This window comes from Mixophyes fleayi, chromosome 5, assembly GCF_038048845.1.
Source record: "Mixophyes fleayi isolate aMixFle1 chromosome 5, aMixFle1.hap1, whole genome shotgun sequence".
NCBI classification, from domain to species: Eukaryota; Metazoa; Chordata; class Amphibia; order Anura; family Limnodynastidae; genus Mixophyes; species Mixophyes fleayi.
The window spans coordinates 277,531,848-277,554,170 of record NC_134406.1 but is presented as its reverse complement, the minus strand read 5'-3'; the positions used below and the strand labels follow the sequence as shown (position 1 = coordinate 277,554,170).

The window sequence follows — 22,323 nt, the reverse complement described above, 5'->3', positions numbered from 1 at the left end:
CTGATAAAATTGTGGAACTCACTAAGGAAAATACTAATGTTTATTTATTTGTTTCTGTACATACAAAAACGGAAGCTGCTGTTTTTAAATGTGTTGCACCAAGTTTCCAAACACTTGGGGGTAATTGTGCCTGAAACATGCTCATGAATGTACATATTGTCGATGACTTGTTGGTTGTGTAGCTTCTCCTCTTCTTCCTTTATTTTAGAAATGCCACAAAAATATGTCCTGACTATTGTGTCTAGATCTGTAGAAACACAGCAGATGACAGAAATGTTTTTTGTGTTAATAGAATTTATTGCACAACACTTTGCTCTTGTGAGGCCTTTGCTAACAGTCTGCATCGCACTGATTGTGATCCTCCCAATCTTCCTACTCGCCCTTCCCATCACTAATATCTAGGAAAGAGTTTGTAGCAAATTCAATGCTGGTGACCCTGCATGACTCCCACTTAAAGGATACCTGTTCCTGACTCACTGTACTGGCAGCCATTCTGTGTGCTGAACCTACGTTCAGGATATCAGTTCACTAGAATTTGGTGATATCAATCTGTACCTCATGCCCCAGTGGTATCACTAGTTCCTAGAGAGTTGAACTGCACAATATGGCCCAGGCACACCAAGAAACGCCTTTGGTGGTACTGGGCGCTCTGATTTGTGCAGGTGGGCTTAGATTTCAGCCGAAGTGCGTGCGTCTGTGGAGCAAGATGGCGTAGTTTGTGGAGGAATGGAAATTCACTTTGGCTGATGGGACGACTTTAGCAGAACGAGAACGTTTTTTTGCTAGGTATGGAGTAGGCGATAGTCTGTAAAAGCAGGATTTCATTTTGCAGAAGTGAGATAAATTTGTATAAGAATGCAGAGCATTGACGGCGTGATGGAGGGGGAAGTGACCAACGCGTTTTACAGTGCATAGGAATTAACCAACACACTTTACAGTGCATAGGAATTAACCAACATGCTTTACAGTGCATAGGAATTAACCAACGTGTTTTACAGTGCATAGGAATTAACCAACGCGTTTTAGTGCATAGGAATTAACCAACGCGTTTTACAGTGCATATCCAGTAGATGCGTAGATTAGGTTGATGTTTAGATGGGATCGGTACACTTTAATCTAGATTTATAATGTCAGCCAGCACCTCAGACTTGGTCTTTAATGATTTAATACAAAGACAAAATGCTTTCGGGTTAAATAATCCTCACTCATCAATAACATACAAACTTGGCTACTCTAAGACTTCTAGTAACACTATCAGATGCCTTCAGACCATTAGTTTATAATCCAAAGAAAACGTGTTTCCTTCTACAAAAGTCGTTACTAGCTCTTTTGTATGAATCAATCCTGATCCACTGCTCCCTGGGTTATCCCTTTTTTTGTTCTTGGTCCAATCCAGATGTGCAGATAGCGCTCTCTCCTTCTGCCTGTCATTCTGTCGGGGGGATGGGGGAGGGGTCTTTTTATTGGTGTTTGGGCATATGACATTCAATACTATGCACAATTCTTCCTCAGCATGTGTCTGAATGCAGAATGTAGAGGTTTTCTAGGAATATGTAAAAAAAAAAACCTTATTTAAATGAATGATAATTATAATAAACCAAATATTAGGATATAAGATGGTTGTTTTGTCATAATTTGCACATATGGTGTCACACAATAGTAGCCTGTATGTCATTGTGGAATGTTGGATGTGTGGAGCTTGTACATGTTGTATGTATGACAATGTGTCCGTCGCATTGCGCACTGAGAGCACCAACAGGCATCTCAGAGTATATCCCAGGCTGGAATTGGAATATTCTACCTTATGCCAAAAACATACAGACATCTGAAACACGGCTGTGCTCAGTGAAAGGTGAGATGTCATAGACCGACTCCTGAAATCTAGCAAGCAACAGCTCTGCTTTACCTTGGATGCATATGGTTAATTCCAGGTGGCTTATTCTCTAGTTAAATAATATATTAGCTATATCCAACACTTAGAACATGTACTGGCCACACCCATTTAAAGTGAGTCACCAACAAGACAGAAAAATGAGCAGTAACAAGTTCTCAACCTAGAGGTCCATTCTCAGAGAAGATCTAAAGTGTTAAGATGTTCAGTTCTTATTGTATGACAATGATGTTAATGTGGTCAAAGTGTCATGTTTGTTACAATGGATTTAGCCAGAGAAGTAAGTTCCGTTATAGTGGAAGGGCTTGTCCGACACACATTGACCGACATCTTCAGGGGTCCAGCGTTCAATGGTCACTTTAGTGAAGGTCTTGTCTGTGGGTCTCACAATGACTGTGCTCCTGCTGGCCACCGATGGGTCCTCATTAAAGAAGTTGAAAGGACGGAGGAAGAATCCCACCGCATTTCCTGGAGTGGAAGTATTGGGGATGTCCTCAGCGTGGGGGATGTGGAGGAACCCTACAGTCACCCAGGCGACAAGGTCCTGACCAAGAAAAATTAGTAATTGTAAGTTAAATTAGTTTAGTTCATGTTCATTTAATTTTTATACTGTTACAGAAACCCAAAGTCAAACAGGGTCTAATAAAGTACCCCAAAGCCTCGAACACTCATTTGCTACATTGCACCTGAAAATGACATCTGAATTCTCAGCTATTACAAATATCTTAACAATATGGACGTTACCTGGCTGATGTTCACATTAACCACTTTAATTAGATGCAGAACAAATGTATATCATTGGTGTTGAGATAATAAAGAGGAAATCATCTGATGTTTCCTGTAGATACAGTTGCATTAATCTCATGTTCTCTGGGTAACTCACAATAGAGGTGAAGTCTAAGTAAATGTGAGATAACTGTGGCTTCATCTTTAAGCTTAGGACATACTTTACTAATAACTGGGGACAAACCCTGTAAAATTATTGAATAATGGTGTCAGTCACAGGAATAAATTGTAATGAGTAACACTGACCTGATTCACAATCTCTTCATTATTTCGAATGAACTCCTCAAAATTAACCGCTGGCTCCCACGGGTCGTTCTGGTTGTATAGGCTACTGCTGGTCATCTCTGAGTCTCGGTGACGTGTCACCGCCAGGCTGTATCTGTGGACAGAGGGGCACGCCCAGACATTAATAATCTGGGATTGTGAACTGTGATACCTGGAATGTTACACTATAAACCATGGAGCTAAGAATGGAAGTGTTACTGTAAGATGTCGGTTATGTGTTGCTACAACAGGAAACAGTTAACATGGAGAATTTAAACTCTTTCTCCATCATAGTAAAACCCTTACAGCATATTAGAGGAACACTTCCATGTAGCATTTCTAAATGGAGAATTTGGGATTTCAATTATTTAGCCATAAAATTCTTTAAAATATAAACATTTAGTTAAGAGGATGCAGCAATACACATAGTTATCTGGGTGTATATTAAATAAGTGAGGAGACATAAGGTAAATTGGAATCATGCATTCAACAGTGTATAAGGGACTTACAGATGAGGTGGTTGAATACATGCCAAGGAACATTATTTAGACAGATATTTGAAGTTCACTTTGATTTCAGAAGGGAGATATTGAGTAAAAGGAGTTAAGCGACTCTGAATATATTGTGGCACACTTCTGGTGAAAACACACGCAAACAACTTCTTGCCTTTTACTTTGTTTTGATATCAGGATGGTAAAATATTTGACAACATCAAGATTCCATGTAGTTTATTGTGACTCTAAACACTAAGTATACAGAGACCAACTCTAGCCACCAGCCAGCTTTTCTAGCATCGGTCACCCTGAACAATGAAACAACCAGTTTTTATAGATGACGATCCTCCTATTGATTACTCTTACTGCAGACACACCCTGTTGGCTTGCTGCATGGGACAAGACACTTTCAAACTATGTAAGTTAAAGCAAACTCTATACCATTAGTTTGTCACACATATGTCCTCCACATGTTTATCCTTAAACTAGGTGCACTGCTTCCCAAACGTGTTACTCTGCTTGTATCCTTTCTCTGCAGATTTCCAGCTAAATGCCTCCCTTTGTCACAATATAGAAGACAATAAAGAACTGACAACACTGATACAACTGAGGCTATAAGGTGCAAAACATATGGTGAGATAATAACTAGGCACTGTTGTGTTACCTCATGGGTTAACACATATGTTAGAAGATTATGTGTTAATTTTAAGTGAGAAGTGATTTCCAATCATCTCAATCTTCGCTTTGTATCCCACATTAGTCATATAAACAATAATCACTGATTTAGAGTATTATTCAGTGTACATAAAGACCCTTTATAATTAGGCAAGGTGGTGGAATCCATCTTCCCTTTGTGAAGTGAACACTTACTGGAACCCCTCTTTTAACAAGACATCAGACATCTCTTTCCTGAAGATAAATAAGTGAGATGTAGTTCCGCAGGTGAGATAACTCTATAGTTTTATCTGCACATCATTCAGAATGAAGGGAACATCTCACTCTTCTTGATAGATTTTGCTCATAAAAGTAAAATGGAAATAAAGAAATGCAGAGAAAAGATAAAATGAGTGTAGGTTTCTGTCAGGTCTAAGGCCAAATTATTCCTCCTTAAGATGTTAATAGGTAGGATGAAAACTACAGCACTCCACGCGTTTCAACTGTGTTCTCCGGTCTTTTTGAAGGTAAGTGAATGTGAAAATGATTAGTAGCCATTTTTATATCAGATTGAACCAATCAAATGGTACCTAGAACGGGACCTCCCTCATATACAGAATTCCACAGGAAGTCTCCCATCCTTTTACTATAAAAATAATTAGTCATATTAAATAGACTTTATCATTAAAAATAAGTTAATTATCTAACAAATGATAGCGTTAAAAAGGAAATTATATATCGCGATTATCAAATCACGGATGGAATAATAAAATAAACCAAACAAACAATCTTAAAAGAAGTGGAAAGAAAACATTCAGTATTACTGAAGGACTGGAAGTGACGTATCGTTTCCAAGCCTCATTCATTTATTAGAATAGGATTAATGTAAAGCATAAGTTCTTGAAAATCAGGAAACTCTTTAACCAAAACCTCGTTTCTAAATAATGAGAAATGTTTATAAATGAGGTTATACATCAGCGCCTATTTATCTTCTTGCCATGTAGTCTTAGATGTGTCAGTGTTCTTCAGTGACTTCTATATATTAAGACTATACACAAATACAGTGTCTGTGGGGTGCAGACTGTAAGTGGAGCACTGAAGACAGCTAATATTTTCTTCATTATTGACATCTGGACCATAGCATGCCACCGGTAGACTACAATACACCCACAGAAGAATTGCTGACACTTGTATAATTTACCAAAGGATTTACTACTCCATATTACGGTCACTTCCCTTAGATATGATGGGACATGATGTAGCTGAAATTACCTGGACCATGCGATCCCTTTCTCCTCGCTCCACCTCCGCGGGAGCACGCTGTGGGCGTGAGAGTTGTACTGAATTCGGTAGCTCCTTTGATGTCCCCATTTATTCTTCTTGTTGGGGTTTTGGAACATCAAGTACCTGGGCAGAGGAGACCCAAATCTGAAGGAGGCCTGTTTTTCGCTAGTCCTTATCTTGCGCTCCATACGTGACTGGACAATAAAGTGGCCAGGACTCCAAGGGTTTGAGATGTTCTCATATTTCAGGTTAATGGTTTCGAAGCTGTTTTCTCTTCCTGAATATAACAAAGACTCTGTTTATGAACGTTGGACAATTAGCAGTCTATTGTATATAACATGGGGTGTCCCCTTCAGGTGGTGCAGACTAGAGAACAGGACACTCACCATTTATTAATATCTGTTATGTATGTAGTTTGGACTTTAGGGTGAATTACAGTAATAAGCTATAATAACATAAATCATCACTACTTTCTTCTTATTTATCTTGGTTCTCTACTTATATTATGGTCAATTAAACATTATATATTCATAATTATTATTAATTATAAAATAGTCTATGTTACTGTGCTGGGCACAGATCTTCACACAACAGATATCAGCGGTAAAATGTATGAGGACAAGCTGAGAAACTCACCTGCTACGTCTAGGTCAACTTTGTAGTTTATTAGGTGTGTGTGTAGGTTCCCCAGGACATGGCTGTAGACTTTGCTGCCATAACTTAGTCCATCAGGTGTGAAAGAAGCGGCTTGAATATAACCAGTAGCATGAACTTTAACCTCAATCACTCCATTCTGGTAGAAGACAAAGTCCCAGATATAGTCATAGTTGTAGACCGTGGATGTTGTCCTCACCACCAGGACATGATTCTCCACCCCAGCGAAGAAATTGTAGCCACCACTGTAGTCACTGTTAAAGTGTCGACGTAAGGCCACCCCAGTGGGCAGCTCGAAGATGCACAAAGCATTTTTGTGATGCACTGGCTGGTCTGTATCATAAAAATGGTATATATCCTTGTAAGTGGCCACTTCAGGACAGTCAATACCTTTGGCCAACTCATGACTAACTGCCCCCATGCCCCATCCAGAGTCAATTGCTTTAGATTGCATAGTAGCTGGAGTGACCCCGCTATAAAAAGCAATAGCCTCCTGGATGCTCACCTCGTAGGCTATACGTTCATTGTTATATTGTATATCAAAGATCTGCAAGCTTGTGGATGCACTACACCGGTAAGCAAAACTCCAGCCTGTATATTCTATATAGTTCCCCAAAACTTTGTAACGTTTGCCATGGGGTTCACATATTTTTGGTCCATGTATATCTGTCTTTGTCTTAAACTCTCCACGTGGAATGAAGGTTGAATAGAGGTCCTTCTCTGTAAACTCTGGTAAACGCAGCTTAGTCAATAAATTCTTCTCATACTTCCTGATCAGCTCTTCTATGCTGTCAAAGTATTGTCCATTGTACCAGACCTTCTCTACTTTCCAATCTTTGGGGTTCAGAGACTGATGATTGAGCAGAAGCTCAAAACCAATAGGATGGAGGAAGAACCCTTCTACAAAACGATGAAACATTAACCACGTCCTACGCTCCCCCGACATCAAGCCACGTGGTGCCATATCAGTGTAGGAAAGGCAGCGATTTGAGCAGTTGAAGAAAGAAAACTCTGATGTCTCCAGTAGGATGTGGTTGATCTTTTGCAAGAGTTGCAATAGTGTCAGGTGAATGTTTTCATACTCACTCGTAGTTGTCGGCCTTGATTCAAACCGTATTGTCCTATTTCCCTTGATATATGGCTTATAATAATACGGATGTGGTAGAGGCCCCACAATGTATTCCGTAATGTTAGGATTGGTTTGATCTGCAAAGTAGATAATAGCTTTGGCCTCACGATCTGGTTTTGGTCCATTTTTATCTAAAAAGTTGAGCACTTGACCCTTTTTAGGTATATTAAGCTCTATCATAAATATAATGTTTTTCCCAAATTTCTCAGGTGTGGGAACCAAGTGAAGATCCTCCTGTTCCATAAGAAAGGTTCGGACAGACGTCATCTCACCAGGGGTGAGGTCAGAGAAGATGGACGCCTTGTGACGACCTCTATAGCTTGAATGTATGTTAGCAAAGGTAGGTACAAGAATATGGACACTTATCCAAAGAAGATGATTGGCCAGCATCATTACGGTGAATCAGACAGTTCCTGCACATAGAACGTTATTGTAAATTTCACGAATATACTTTTTATATGAGTATAAAGTACAATTTTAAATTCTTTCTTTACAGATAAACATTTGTTCAAAATTGTATATTTTTTAAATAAAAAAGAAACTGTAGTGGTTGATAAAACAAAAGGGCATTAAGTGCAGCTAATCATAGCACAATCATAGCACAATCATAGCACAATCATAGCACAATCATAGCACAATCATAGCACACTGTGATAACAGTCTGGTTCTGTTTTTCCCAAACATTTTCCAAATTAAATAACACACCTGAATTAGAGAATTAACGTTAAAGCATAAATTAACTCCAGATAATTAATTTAGCCCAATTTGTTGCAATTAGGAACTATGTGCAGAAATCAAATTATAATGTAAATAACCAAATATTCTGTGTAAAGTCAGTGTAATATATATACTCTATATCTCGTTGTTAATTAATGATGACATTCTGAGAAGGGGTCTAGTTGTCAGGTAGAGGGCAGATGTAAGTGCCGACTGGTGGTGATGTCTGTCACAGGCTCTAGCTGGCACAGAACATGTGTATGCCAGGAAGATAGTCTATGTAATCACATTACAGCACCTTCATTTATGTATTTAATATAAAGCGAAAAAGATTTTTTTTGGTTTTAAATTCATATTTTTGATAATACTGTTAAGAGCTGTTCATTTATTTTAATTAAAACATTCTTTCATGTTCTGATGTGACCTTTAGTGACCAGACCCTTGTGCGTGTACAGCAGTCTGTGCTGTGTCTACGGCAGGTAATGATTAGGCAGAGCCGACTTATACGCAGATTCACATGGACGCGAATCGTGTGATTCGCTTGGATTTGAATTAGGTCAGAATTCCGTTCAAGTTCTGAGCTCTTTTCAGGCCCAAGGAGTAGAAAGGATCCTCCTCATGAGAAAGCTCACATACTAAGTGGAAGAGGGCACAGTTGAAACAAGAGGGGCGAGTGTGGCTCAGAGTGGAGATTGGGACAGTTGTGAGGGAGCATTAGTGTGAGTAGTATCAGTGGCAGAACTACCACTGTTTCGCCAGGGCACATGGAGATAATAGGGCCCACTGCATAAGGAACTAAGGTGCTGTGGGCCACGGTTCCCTCCTGCCCTGCTATCCTGCACTGGGGCCCGCAGCTCACTAGTTCCGTCTCTGCGTAGTATAGGTATAGTAAGGTAAGCTCTAATAAAGAGATGGGTTTTCAGGGAGTTTTTAAAGATTTCCATTTTGGGAGAGATTCTGATCAGGCTTGGTAGGGAATTCCATGTGGGTAGCAGCACGGGAGAAGTCTTGTAGGCGGGAGTGAGAGGTGAGGAAGATCAATCTTGCTGTGGTATTTAAGATGTATTGAAGTGGGATAGATGGGTGAGGGGGGGGGGTGCCAGGTTGCAGTAGTCAAGACAGGAGATGATCAGAGGAAGGATAAGGGTTTTGGTAGCATCTTGAGTAAAAAAAAGGGCGTATTCTGTTAATATTTCTACAGTGGAGGTGACAGGACTGGGAGAGAAGCTGGATGGGAGGAATAAATCAGAGGATGACACTGATGCAGCGGGCCTGACAGACTGAAGACATTACAGTGTTATTGCCGCTGAGGGAGATATAAGGAGGGAATATGGAAAATTTTAATTTGGACATGTTGGGACATCCATGTGAGTGGCTGGATAACTTATCAATAACTTAATTGTGGCTGGATCACATAGAAATAACTTATTAAATATATTTATTTTAATTAGCAGTGCAGTTCACCTCTGTATATCATTGCAAATGTACTTATCTTTTTATATTGGTATGTATGAAAATGTATAGACTTCTGAGACAGTATGTCATGATTGGGTTTTGCAACTTTCTAGAGACAGGTAATTTCATGTTATTTAGACCTTTTCATCGCTCAGTGACCAAAACATTTGTTGAGCCTGAAAAACAGGTAGACTCCCTATGCAAGTGATCACAGATAAATGTGAATTTTGCAAGTTGAATTACGTTCAAAGCATGATTATAGAAATGTTATATCCTGATGGTAAACATTCAATATAAAACCTCAGACGTAGTGGTGCCGCTAGCAGCAATGTTAAAAGGTGTTAATCCCCTACAGGCTGATATATGTGGAGGCTGCATGAATCAGTCTGGATTGGTTAAAGGGGCAGGAGGCTGGATTACCTCCTGCCAAGCTAGTGAACAATATTATATTTAAAGAGCCCTGTTTTACACTGAAATGTATTATGTCATCTGTACTTCTGGATATCACTAGTACCTCAAACTAGTGTGTGTGTAACTGTCCTTATTAGGACACTTGAGCTAATAAAACATCACTGCTTCAAGATCCTGCTTTGATGCCTACTTACCTGCTGTAATTCCTGTGACCTACAGATTAGACCAAATCTAATCCTGGCTGTCCTGAGGTTGGGACCCAGCATCCAGCACCAACGCTCTGCCCGCTACCTGCAGCTCTGGCCAGTGTGAGAGGCCTGGAGGAACCATCCACAGCAACCCTGATCTGAAAACAAGAGGTCAGGGGTACCAGCCCAGGTGTACCAGCAAGGGGGTGCACTAGCAGCGAGAGTTACCCTGAATGAGCCTAGTGGTGGCAGCAGCAAAAGCCCCTCCTACTGCGGTTAGAGGGTGCATTCGGGATAAAGAAAAGGGAATGGTGGCAAGGCAAGCCCAGCCGCTCCCTAGCAACACAACAGACAGAGTAGCATAGGAGGTCCATCCTGTCACAATGTGGAAATAGCAGAGAGACAGTTGGCTACACAAGATAGTAAAGAGGCGGAGATGTCTGGGTAAAAGTTGTAGATTTGGGTGGCATCAGTGTAGAGGTGGTACTGGAGACTGATTGAGCAAATTTGTTCCTCAAGCGAAGAGGTGCACAGTTAGAAAAGCAAGAGGGCCAAGAACAGAGCCTTGTGGCACACTAACAAATGGTCGTAGAGACACTAAAGGAGTACCTTGATAGGTAAGAAAGCAGGAAAGAACTGAGTCATGAAGGCCAATGGAGTGAAGGGTGTGTAGGATAAGAGGGTGATCAACAGTGTCAAAAGCAGCAGGAAGGCCAAGGAGGATGAGTATGGAGAAATGACCCTTAGGCGTTGCTGTGAGTAGATCATCGATCACTTTTGTGAGAGCAGTTTCAATGGAATTGTGGGGACAGGAGCCAGATTGCAGAGAACAAGGATGGAGTGCGAGGAGAGAAAGTGAGATAGACAGTTGTATACAAGTTGCTGAAGTAGTTTGGAGGCAAAGGGAGGAGAGAAATAAGGCAGCATTTGGAGAGATAGGCTGGATCGAGAGTTGGTTTCTTTAGGATTAATGAGATGAGCACACGTGTAAAGGGTGAGATGATGAGATGGGTGTAGAGAATTTATCTTTAGTTACTGGAGAGAATAAACAGGGTGGATGGGGTGTTTAGGATAAGGTGGGTAAAGTGGACTGAGTGGGGGGAATTTGTCATGTGGAAATATCTTTTATGTCAATTTTGTCTTTGAACTAATACTGCATCTAGGGCCTGATTCATCAAGGTACGCAAACTCATGTTTCATACTTTGAGTGACGCAAACCCTTATATTTGCGTTGGAGTTTGAGATTGAGTTGACTTTGAGTGCCGTATCTGCTCTGTTTGCGCTGCGTATGTGGTGTTTTACGTAGCTCAAGTCCCGTTTAGCAGATGCGTTTGAGTTTGCGTACCTTGATGAATCAGGCCCCTAATCTCTACCCACCCTCCCTTCACTTTATAATATCAGTCCTCCTCCTAACTTCCTTGTCCCGTCTCTCCCCCAGTCGGTACCACCCTATTTGTGTCTCCCCCTTCCCTTTAGGATGTAAGCCAGGGGTGTCCAACCTTTTAGCTTTCCTGGGCCACATTGGAAGACGACGAGTTGGTTTGGGCCGCACATAAAATACACTAACACTAACGATAGCTGATCATCGAAAAAACCATAAAAAACATAGTTAACATATTAAACTTACTTGGAAATGAAGTTAGTAAGAGTTAGGAAACCTGTTGCAGAATCATGATTAAAGCAGTAGTCCCATTACCAGCTACAATTTAACTTACCTGCATCTGCCCCTTAGTGGGGTTCGGGGAATTAAATGCCAAAAAGCTTTTTTCCTCTCTTTCTGCACCCATGAATCATTTTTTTTATTGACCAGTTTGAAATGGTCACCGATATAGGTAGCATCAGGAGGACTAATAGAAATCTACAGATATTCAAAGATAGGGTGGCGGGAAAAATGGCTCACGGAGCAGCCTCCGATGAGGGTAACAGTGGGTGATATTTTCACCCTACTCAGCACTGCACATTTAAAATGATTTAAAATATTAAAAATACAATTATCTCTTAATATTTATATTAGATACATACAGAGAACACAGCTAGTTCATAACTGCATGGTGCAGAAAGTCCAAATTCAGAGTAACAACAATAAGATACTGGATAATCTTTCACTGCTGCTGATAGTTCGCGTGGGTGACTCCTCTGTGCTGCGCTACGCAATGGATGTCGGGTGTGATGACGTCACCCCCGACATTCATTGCGAGTGTCGCACGGAGGAGGAGACCAGGGAGGGAGCCGGAGCGCCAGCTGACGTGACCACAAGGTAAGTATTTTCTTCTTTTTTTTTTTTGCAGGATTTTTTTTTTCAGCACTGCCCCCTTGCTACAACCAAAACTCCTGCTGGGCCACATTTACAGGCATGCTGGACAACCATGATGTAAGTATCTCCTTGTGTTCTCCTTCTACTATTCCATCACCCTCTGTACCTCTTGGCCGGCTTTGCTAGCCCTGTTAAGGGAGGATATGCCTACCTGTTGGCATCCCGCAGGAAGAAACAAAACCTTTTCTGAAATAAAAATGCACAGGCTGGTGTTGGCGTAAATACCGGTCACAGTTTTATTTAAAAATTAACAACAAATGCAGGGAAAGCCATGCGCTAGGTTCTTTATCCTTTTTCCATTTCCTCCACCTTTTGGGGTGCGTGTTCTGCCCCATCCTAAGGACAGCCTTAGGATGATATATGACCATACCAATGTAACGTCACTCCAGAAGTCTTTCTCTTGGACGCACAGGTACTAACTTCTCATTCACGCACATCGGAGGCTGACCCGCCGTTCCGCTTTGCCAGCCTGACGTAAGATTTGTAACTGTCTGACCTCCAGCCTCTCGATATAATTGACAGATCGCCCCTCACTGCTTATCTAGCCGCGCTTATCCTAAATGAGTGTGCCCTGAATCTTGCTACATCCCAACCTAAGGCTTGCACGCATCTCTTAAAAATCGCTGTGAACTGGAACCTTGTTAAAGGGGATGCGTCCCCGTGCACCTGGAAGACTTCCCCTCCCTCTGGCTTTCAGATATTATTCCACTGGAGCCACAGGGCAAATCGCAGAATCCGCCTGGCGCCACATCTGAACCCACCTCCCTTTTCCTAATCGGTGAGACTTAGACCTGTGGATCTTACACAGCATCACGTTAACGGACACTACCACATTCTTATGCAAAAGGCCTGATCTGAATGATTTATTGGACTGTGCTGTCAACTCACTGACTCTGAAAGCCCCACTGTATGCCAAAATGAATACAGTGGTAAACAGTGTTGTTTCCCGTTCGTCCCTGCATACTGTGGGTGATATCCCTACTAACTCCCTCAGCCTCTCTGCTGTCACAGGTTCCCCAGTCTCATTCCTGGCCCAGACCCTCATTATTGTATGCCCTATGAATGCTTTGGTTATATCTGCTTCTCCCCTCAGCCTTAAGAAACAAGGCAATGCCGGCTAGTATGCTGCTAACACTGGCCTTCGAAGACCTGGCTGTGTGAAGCTCACCCAGGAATGCCAATAATATCTGTAGGGCTTTCTTACCCTCTTATGATCTTCTGGCTATAAACTGCTGCCATCCATCCCAAACTGCACTATAGTTCTCTATGTCTTTTTCGCCAAGGACTTCGCCACCAGCTCGCCTTGCCCGGGGTGTAAATATGCCAAAGATGTGAAGGGCTTGTTAAGCCTGCTGATTCCTCCTTGAAGACCTCCCACTTCTGTCGCGAGAGCGCATCAGCTATGGTATTATGCTCACCCTGGACGTGCTTTTGCACCAAACCACCTAAGCGGCGGGAGGGTGATGCTGATTGTTAATGGTTTGCACCATCCCCAGGTTGTCGCACCAGAACCTGATGTGCCTGTTCTCTAACCTCTTCCCCCAAATTACTAACTCCACCACTATTGGAAACAATTCCAGCGCAGCTAGTTCTTAGTGAGACCGCTAGCGACACACTCATCTGGTCATGATTGTGCGCACCATTCCCCCCCATATATACTACAAAAACCTATTGTCCCTGCTGCTTCTGTGAACAGCTGCAGTTCACGGTTAGACTGCTCTGTTGCGGCCATAAACCCACCCAATTAAACTCGTGTAGGAAATGATCCCATACCAACAGATCCATTATGATCTCGCTGCTAATGCGAATCCTGTTGTAGCTCTGTCCAGCCTCCCCTTAACATATGCGGCCCATTGGTATCACCCGGCAAGCAAAGCTCAGCAACCCCAGCATTGACTGCAACTGTACTAGCGTGACCTTCCTGGCCTCTCTGCATTCTTATCTCCAACCACTGTTGTCTGTGCATTGATGGACTTCAGGTTTTTGCTCGCTATTATTTGAGAAACTGACTTCCTAACAAGCATTTTATACCCTTCCCTAAATCCCGCACAAAGTAGCTCTGCTTCGTACCCCTTAGGATACATGTCCAGCCATGCCTGCATCGCTGCCTTGGGCGTTTAACCTGAGCTCTATGTCCCTTGACCCAAACTTAATTGGTTTCTTACCCTGCGACTTCAGCCAAAAGGCCTCACTGTATTCCCTCCAGACGTTCCCCTGGAACTTCTTATAGACTGACTGTAATTTACCTTACTCATAGCCATCCCTGGGACAGCCTCTAAGTAACCTCCTGTGTAGACAAGCTTCCCACTTAGCCAATTATCCATCGTTTCATATGCCTCAGCCTGCGTCCACCCCAAGACCTGTTATCCTACGCAACTTTCGTGCCATCCTCAGCACGCCCTACTGCTCCTAAAAAGCCCTATATGCTGCTTCACCATCCGATTCACTAGAACTATCTAATCCTGAGCTGTCCTCTTCTTCATGTACATTACAGTGATCACCCATATACATCATCATTAGAATACTCACCGGTCCCTGCTGAAACGCTCATCTCTGCACTGGTAGTGGTGACAGATGTCTTGTCTTTTTTCCACGCTTGCCCTGATGTCAGCTGCTGCTGCTGTTGTACCGCTGACCAGGCTGGATGTGGCACTTGGTGAGTGGCTTTGAGCTGCTCGAATGCCGCTGAGAATGGTGTGGACTTTGCGTTATTTGTCTCCTGCTGCGGTTCTTGATGTGGCACCGGCATTCCGCCTGTGCAAGATCTTACCTCAATGCGATATGTGCTGATTGTACAGCTGACTGGGCTGGATTTGGCCCCAGGTAAGCCGCTTTGAGCTGCTGGAGTCCCGCTGGGAATGGCATGGACTTGGCGTTATTCTACATCCATACGTCCTTACTGTTCACTGACTACGGGCATACATCCTTACTGTACACTGACTTTGGGCATATGCCCTTACTGTACACTGACTACCTGAGTACGTCCTTACTGTACATTGACTACGTGCGTATGTCCTGACTGTACACTGACTACGTGCATACGCCCTGACTGTACATTGACTACATCCATACGTCCTTACTGTACACTGACTACGTGCATACACCCTTACTGTACATTGACTACGTGCATATACCCTTACTGCACACTGACTAGGTTCATACATCCTTACTGTACACTGACTACGTGCATATGCCCTGACTGTACATTGACTACATCCATACGTCCTTACTGTACACTGACTACGTTCATACATCCTTACTGTACACTGACTACGTGCATACGTCCTTACTGTACACTGACTATGTTCATACGTCCTTACTGTACACTGACTAGGTTCATACGTCCTTACTGTACACTGACTACGTGCATATGCCCTGACTGTACATTGACTACATCCATACGTCCTTACTGTACATTGACTACGTGCATACGTCCTTACTGTACACTGTCTACGTTCATACATCCTTACTGTACACTGACCACGTACAAACGCCCTTAATGTACACTGAATACGTCCATACGTCCTTACTGTACACTGACTACGTTCATACGTCCTTACTGTACACTGACTACGTGCATACACCCTTACTGTACACTGACTACGTGCATATGCCCTTACTGTACACTGACTACGTGCATACGTCCTTACTGTACACTTACTACGTGCATACGTCCTTACTGTTCACTGACTACGTGCATACGTCCTTACTGTACACTGACCACGTACAAACGCCCTTAATGTACGCTGAATACGTCCATACGTCCTTACTGTACACTGACTACGTTCATACGTCCTGACTGTATACTGACTACTTGCATATGCCCTGACTGTACATTGACTACATCCATACGTCCTTACTGTACACTGACTACGTGCATACACCCTTACTGTACACTGAGTAGGTTCATACGTCCTTACTGTACACTGACTACGTGCATACACCCTTACTGTACACTGACTACGTGCATATGCCCTTACTGTACACTGACTACGTGCATACGTCCTTACTGTACACTTACTACGTGCATACGTCCTTACTGTTCACTGACTACGTGCATACGTCCTTACTGTACACTGACCACGTACAAACGCCCTTAATGTACGCTGAATACGTCCATACGTCCTTACTGTACACTGACTACGTTCATACGTCCTGACTGTATACTGACTACTTGCATATGCCCTGACTGTACATTGACTACATCCATACGTCCTTACTGTACACTGACTACGTGCATACACCCTTACTGTACACTGAGTAGGTTCATACGTCCTTACTGTACACTGACTACGTGCATATGCCCTGACTGTACATTGACTACATCCATACGTCTTTACTGTACACTGACTATGTGCATACGTCCTTACTGTACACTGACTACGTTCATACATCCTTACTGTACACTGACTACGTGCATACGTCCTTACTGTACACTGACTACGTTCATACATCCTTACTGTACACTGACTACGTGCATACGTCCTTACTGTACACTGACTACGTTCATACATCCTTACTGTACACTGACTACGTGCATACGTCCTTACTGTACACTGACTATGTTCATACGTCCTTACTGTACACTGACTACGTTCATACGTCCTTACTGTACACTGACTAGGTTCATACGTCCTTACTGTACACTGACTACGTGCATATGCCCTGACTGTACATTGACTACATCCATACGTCCTTACTGTACACTGACTACGTGCATACACCCTTACTGTACACTGAATACGTGCATACTTCCTTACTGTACACTGACTACGTTCATACGTCCTTACTGTACACTGTCTACGTTCATACGTCCTTACTGTACACTGACTACGTGCATACATCCTTACTATACACTGACTACGTGCATACGCCCTTACTGTACACTGACTACGTGCATACGTCCTTACTATACACTGACTATGTGCATACGCCCTTACTATACACTGACTACGTGCATAGACCCTTACTGTACACTGACTACGTGCATATGTCCTTACTGTACACTGACTACGGGTACATTGACTACGGGCATACGGCCTTACTGTACACTGACTACGTGCATATGTCCTTACTGTACACTGACTACGTACATACGTCCTTACTGTACACTGACTACGTGCATACGTCCTTACTGTACACTGACTACGTACATACGTCCTTACTGTACACTGACTACGTGCATAGACCCTTACTGTACACTGACTATGTGCATACGTCCTTACTGTACACTGACTACGTGCATAGACCCTTACTGTACACTGACTACGTGCATACATCCTTACTGTACACTGACTACATGCATAGACCCTTACTGTACACTGACTACGTGCATACGTCCTTACTGTACACTGACTACGTGCATAGATTCTTACTGTACACTGACTACGTGCGTACGTCCTGACTGTACGTCCTTACTGCACACTGACTACGTACATACGCCCTTACTGTACACTGACTACGGGTACATTGACTACGGGCATACGGCCAGTCCCCTCACCGCTCCAGCCATGACATTGTAGGCTATAGTAAGGGTCATGTGCTTTTGTAGGTAAATTAACTGTTGCTGCATTCTCTAACATAGAGCTTGTGCAGAGCGATGTTTTCACAAACTGCATCACGTATCGGTATTTACGTTCCTTAATGCATCGGGCCCCTTGTGTTTATGTCTGTTTCCCGTATTTTAGCTGTTATGTTATTATTACACATGTTACATACATATAATACAGAGTTATATAAAATATCTCTGTGCACAGATGGCTTTGGATCCTTTTTGTTTTACAACATTCACCGGTTGTTTTTTAAAATGTAATTTCTGGACGTTACATTCTCTTCAGCAGAATTCTTATTCTTTACGTGTATAATAAAGCACCAGCATTCTCTGTAGCAATTGACAATTAGGAGGAGATTCAGCAATGAAACAAGACAGGGAGGTAAGAGAAGCTCACAATCTACAGCCAAGCAGGAACGTGGTACCTGAGATTACTTATTGCTCCAGCCAGGATGAACCGTGACCTCACCTGTACAGGAGATCTCCAACCAGACGTTCTATGGGACTATACACCTGCAAGCTCTGTGTAATACAGCTGATTGGGAGAGGACGGGTTCCTGCGTCCGTATAATTATAATATGTGGTACGAAACCTGTGTTTTTTTGTATTTATATGTAACAATCCAAAGATATATTGTGTCAGCTCCTCCCACTTACCTGAAATGTCCAATGAAAGGCTTATGTTCATTAACCTCTTACCTGCCACCAGCTGTTCTAGGAAGAGGGCTTCATAGATGTGACTTCTGGTCTCTGTGATAAGTGGCGAAAGTGTTAATAAAACAATATCTGATTCCGGTGTCTGTTTACTGGGTCAGGACTCTTGATGTGGAAATCTCAAACACGGACCTTGTACGTTACCCTCCTCTCTCTATGTGAAATATTATATAATTATATGGCATCTTTAATCTGTCCACAGACATTCCAACTAATCCAGGAATTTAAACAAAAGCCCCTGTATGCACCCACCAGAGATCTGGCAGCTTTCAACTTTTTCATGATCTTAATAAGTTTGTTAGAAAATTACCTTCAAGAGACATTTTGCCAGGAAAGATTTGGCCGTTATATGGAGATTTCAGACACATAATACCACAGGCGCATATGAAACCACAAAGGCTACATCTAGGATGGGTTTAAAACCCAGCTCCAAATCTTTCCTGTTACAATAGAGAGGTTCATATTAACGTCCTCTATGAATCAGTCACAAAAGGTTCATGTGAGGTTATTGGATAAAGGTAAAACGAGTCTTTCCCACCAGGACAACCAAAACCTGAAGGATAATCAGGAATTGATAATCAAGCTGATAACGTTGGGGACATTGCGCTTATGAATAGGGATAACAACGGGGTTGAAAGAGTTTCTGCCCTATCCTGATTTCTTCTGTTTTAGCATATTTGTCACACTTGATTGTTGCAGATCTTCAAAATTGAATATAGGACAAAGACAACCTGAGTAAACACAAAATACAGTTTTTAAATTTACATTTAAGTTATCCAGCACCTTTATCACACATCTAAAAAATGAATTGCCCCCTAACCGTATTAATTGGTTGTGCCACTTTTAGCAGCAACAACTGCAAACAAAGACTTCCGATAACTGGAGATCAGTCTATCACCTCGCTGTAGAGGAACGTTGGCCCAGTCTCCTTTGCAGAATTAATTTAATTCTGCCACATTGGAGGGTTTTCATCATTAATTGCCCACTTAAGGTCCTGCCACAACATCTCAATTGGATTCAAGTCAGACTAGGCCACTCTAAAACATAAATTTTGTTTCTTTTGAGCCATTCAGAGGTAGACTTGGTCTTGTGCATAGGATTGTTGTCTTGCTGCAATACTCAATTGTGCTTGAGCTTCAGATCACAGACTGATGACCGGATTCTCCCTCAGAATTTCCTGGTGGAGCAGAATTCATGATTCCATCAATTATAGAAGTCGCCCAGATCCCAAAGCAGCAAAACAACCCCACACCATTACACTACATTACACTATTACACTACATTACACTACACTACACCATTACACTACATTACACCATTACACTACATTACACTATTACACTACATTACACTACACTACACCATTACACTACATTACACCATTACACTACATTACACTACACTACACCATTACACTACATTACACTACATTACACTACACTACACCATTACACTACACTACACCATTACACTTCATTACACTACACTACACCGTTACACTACATTACACTACCACCACCATGTATAAATGTTGGTGTGATGTTCTTATTGTGGAATGCTTTGGTAGTTTGAGGCCAGATGTCTTCCAAAAGGTTCCATTATTGACTCCTCAGTCCACAGAACATTAGCCCAAAAGTCTTGGGGGTCATCAATGTGTTTTTTGGCAAATGTGAGACAAGCCTTTATGTTCCTCTTGGTTAACGCTGGTTTTCACCTTGTAACTCTCTCATGGGTCCCATTTTTGCCCAGTCTCTTATGGTGGAATCATTAACAATGACATTAACTGAGGCGCCCATGGCCTGCGGTTCCTTAGATGGTAGTCCGGGTTCTTTAGTGATTTTCTGGATGAGGACTTACGGTAGGCCGGTCACTCCTGGGAAGATTCAGCACTGTTCCAGGTTTACTCCATGTGGAGATAGCTCTCACTGTGGTTCGCTGGAGTCCTAGAGCCTCAGAAATGGCTTTGTAACCCTTTCCAGACTGATATATTTCAATAACTTTGTTTCTCATCACTTCCGGAATTTCTTTAGATCTCTAGCATCCTGTGCTGCTTGTTGAGACCTTTTAGCCAACTTCACACTGCTGGAACGGGTCTGTTTAAGTGATGTTTAGATACAACGTGGCTGGCAGTCATCAAGTATCTAGGCTAACTGAACCCAATAATCAATTCAATTTGGTTCATTGGCTGAATGAGTAACTAAGGGGCAATTACTATTACACACAGGGCCAGTTGGTGTTTCCATCAATAAATGAAATGTATTTTGTGATTACTCAGGTTGTCTTTGTCTAATATTCAATATTCAAAAAGGGGGCAAACTTTTTCACATCACTGTATAGCCGGCAGTATATATCTCTGCATGGAGCCTGGACAATATAGATACAAGTCCAGAAATCAGCTAATGAGACAAGATTCAGGAACTCGGTGTAAACTGATCCTCCCATAAAGCATTTGTTTTTCTTGGTTAAGACACAGATGGTGGTAGCTCCACTCACCCATATTCCAAGGATCAGCAACTGGAGACTTAAGGCTGAGACTAGATGAGAAGTGTCAGATTCCTGTCTGACATTTGATTGTTCTGAGAGTTTTTTTGGGACTGGAGGTAAATTGGAAGAAACATTTCCACTTTCATCCAGAATGACCCCACGCATTTCACACCACAATCATCACAGCAGAACTTTCAAAGCCATCAGCCCTGAGACTGGATTTTAAGCCACTATTAACACCAATGATAGTCTGTCAGCACGAGGAAACACCTGAGTTTCATGGGAGGATTTTATTATTTAAACAAGAAATCCATGGAATGACAAAGGGGTGGATATAAATCAATGTTCCAATGCTGCTCATTTTATATTATTATTTTTTTTTATTGTAAACTGAACGGTAAAAACCGTGTTAGATGTTTCCACTAAATCTGAATAAACTTACAGCCAGACTAAAGTTTCTTTTGAAATGTAATTTTGTTAGTAAAAATTACATCTATTAGAAACAAGTAGTCCAAAAGCTCCAGTACCCAATGTGATTCTGTCAGATAATGTATTTACCTTAATAGAGTATTAGATTCTTCATGGGATCTGATGAAGTTGAAGAGCTGAATAATTGAATAATCTATCTGCAGAAAATTTTGGTGGTCCTGATGCAGCCAAGTTTCAGCTCAAAATTTGTGTATTGAGATGATATCAGTGGGGAAGTGTTACTAGGGCTCAGTATATCAGATTGTAGTAAAGGGGACATTGCATCTGGAGGACGTATTCGCTGTCTTATGACATTGGAGGGGCACAACCTCTTCTCCTCATTGTGTCAGTGTGGGAGCAGTTAATACCAGGTGAAACGCGTCTCTCTGGCACCACTGTAACTGTCAGTCAATACAAGTAAATTGGAAACTGTATCTATAAAATGAAACAGGACTTTAAAGACTAGTGATAAGTACAGCAAAACTTTGTTTTACTGCTGTCCTGCTCTACAAATCCATCTGCTTTGGCGCAAACCTTTTATAAGGCTACAGACTTACATTCCATGGGTGCAAATTATTAGGCTAATTTTAGGCAAATTCTTAACAACTTGCCAGTTCCTGAAATATCCACAATTTTAGATCTAGTCAAATCAATTCACCCACCTGTACTAGAGAACCGCCTCCATACTAACATGGTAACCCACAGCATAGATGTATAAACATTGCAGTCATCTCAGGTATATTATTATACGTTATATATTATATATATTATAGCCTTGGACTGTGGCTTTAGGTGTTCTTCACAGGAACCTTTCACTCCTGTGATCTATATACAACACAGGACACCAGTAAGAACAGCAACACATC

The 22,323-nt window shown here is 42.0% G+C and overlaps 1 protein-coding gene across 4 annotated transcripts; it reads right to left on the bottom strand.

Moving 5' to 3' along the window:
- Window positions 1–276: 276 nt before the first annotated feature.
- Window positions 277–18,511, bottom strand: LOC142159401 (diamine oxidase [copper-containing]-like). Of its 4 annotated transcripts, XM_075214274.1 has the most exons (6): window positions 18,262–18,382; window positions 14,771–15,093; window positions 6,010–7,569; window positions 5,362–5,650; window positions 2,924–3,056; window positions 277–2,435 (listed from the first exon to the last, which is right to left on the bottom strand). In XM_075214274.1, exons 3-6 carry the CDS (start codon window positions 7,547–7,549, stop codon window positions 2,160–2,162), a joined length of 2,238 nt encoding a protein of 745 aa, XP_075070375.1. In that variant the 5' UTR covers window positions 7,550–7,569; window positions 14,771–15,093; window positions 18,262–18,382; the 3' UTR covers window positions 277–2,159. The 4 variants fall into 4 exon arrangements, with proteins under 4 accessions (XP_075070375.1, XP_075070376.1, XP_075070374.1 ...); XM_075214275.1 differs by lacking the exons at window positions 14,771–15,093; window positions 18,262–18,382 and adding an exon at window positions 18,491–18,511; XM_075214273.1 differs by lacking the exon at window positions 14,771–15,093 and having other exon boundaries at window positions 18,218–18,382.
- Between the last annotated feature and the right edge of the window lie 3,812 nt (window positions 18,512–22,323).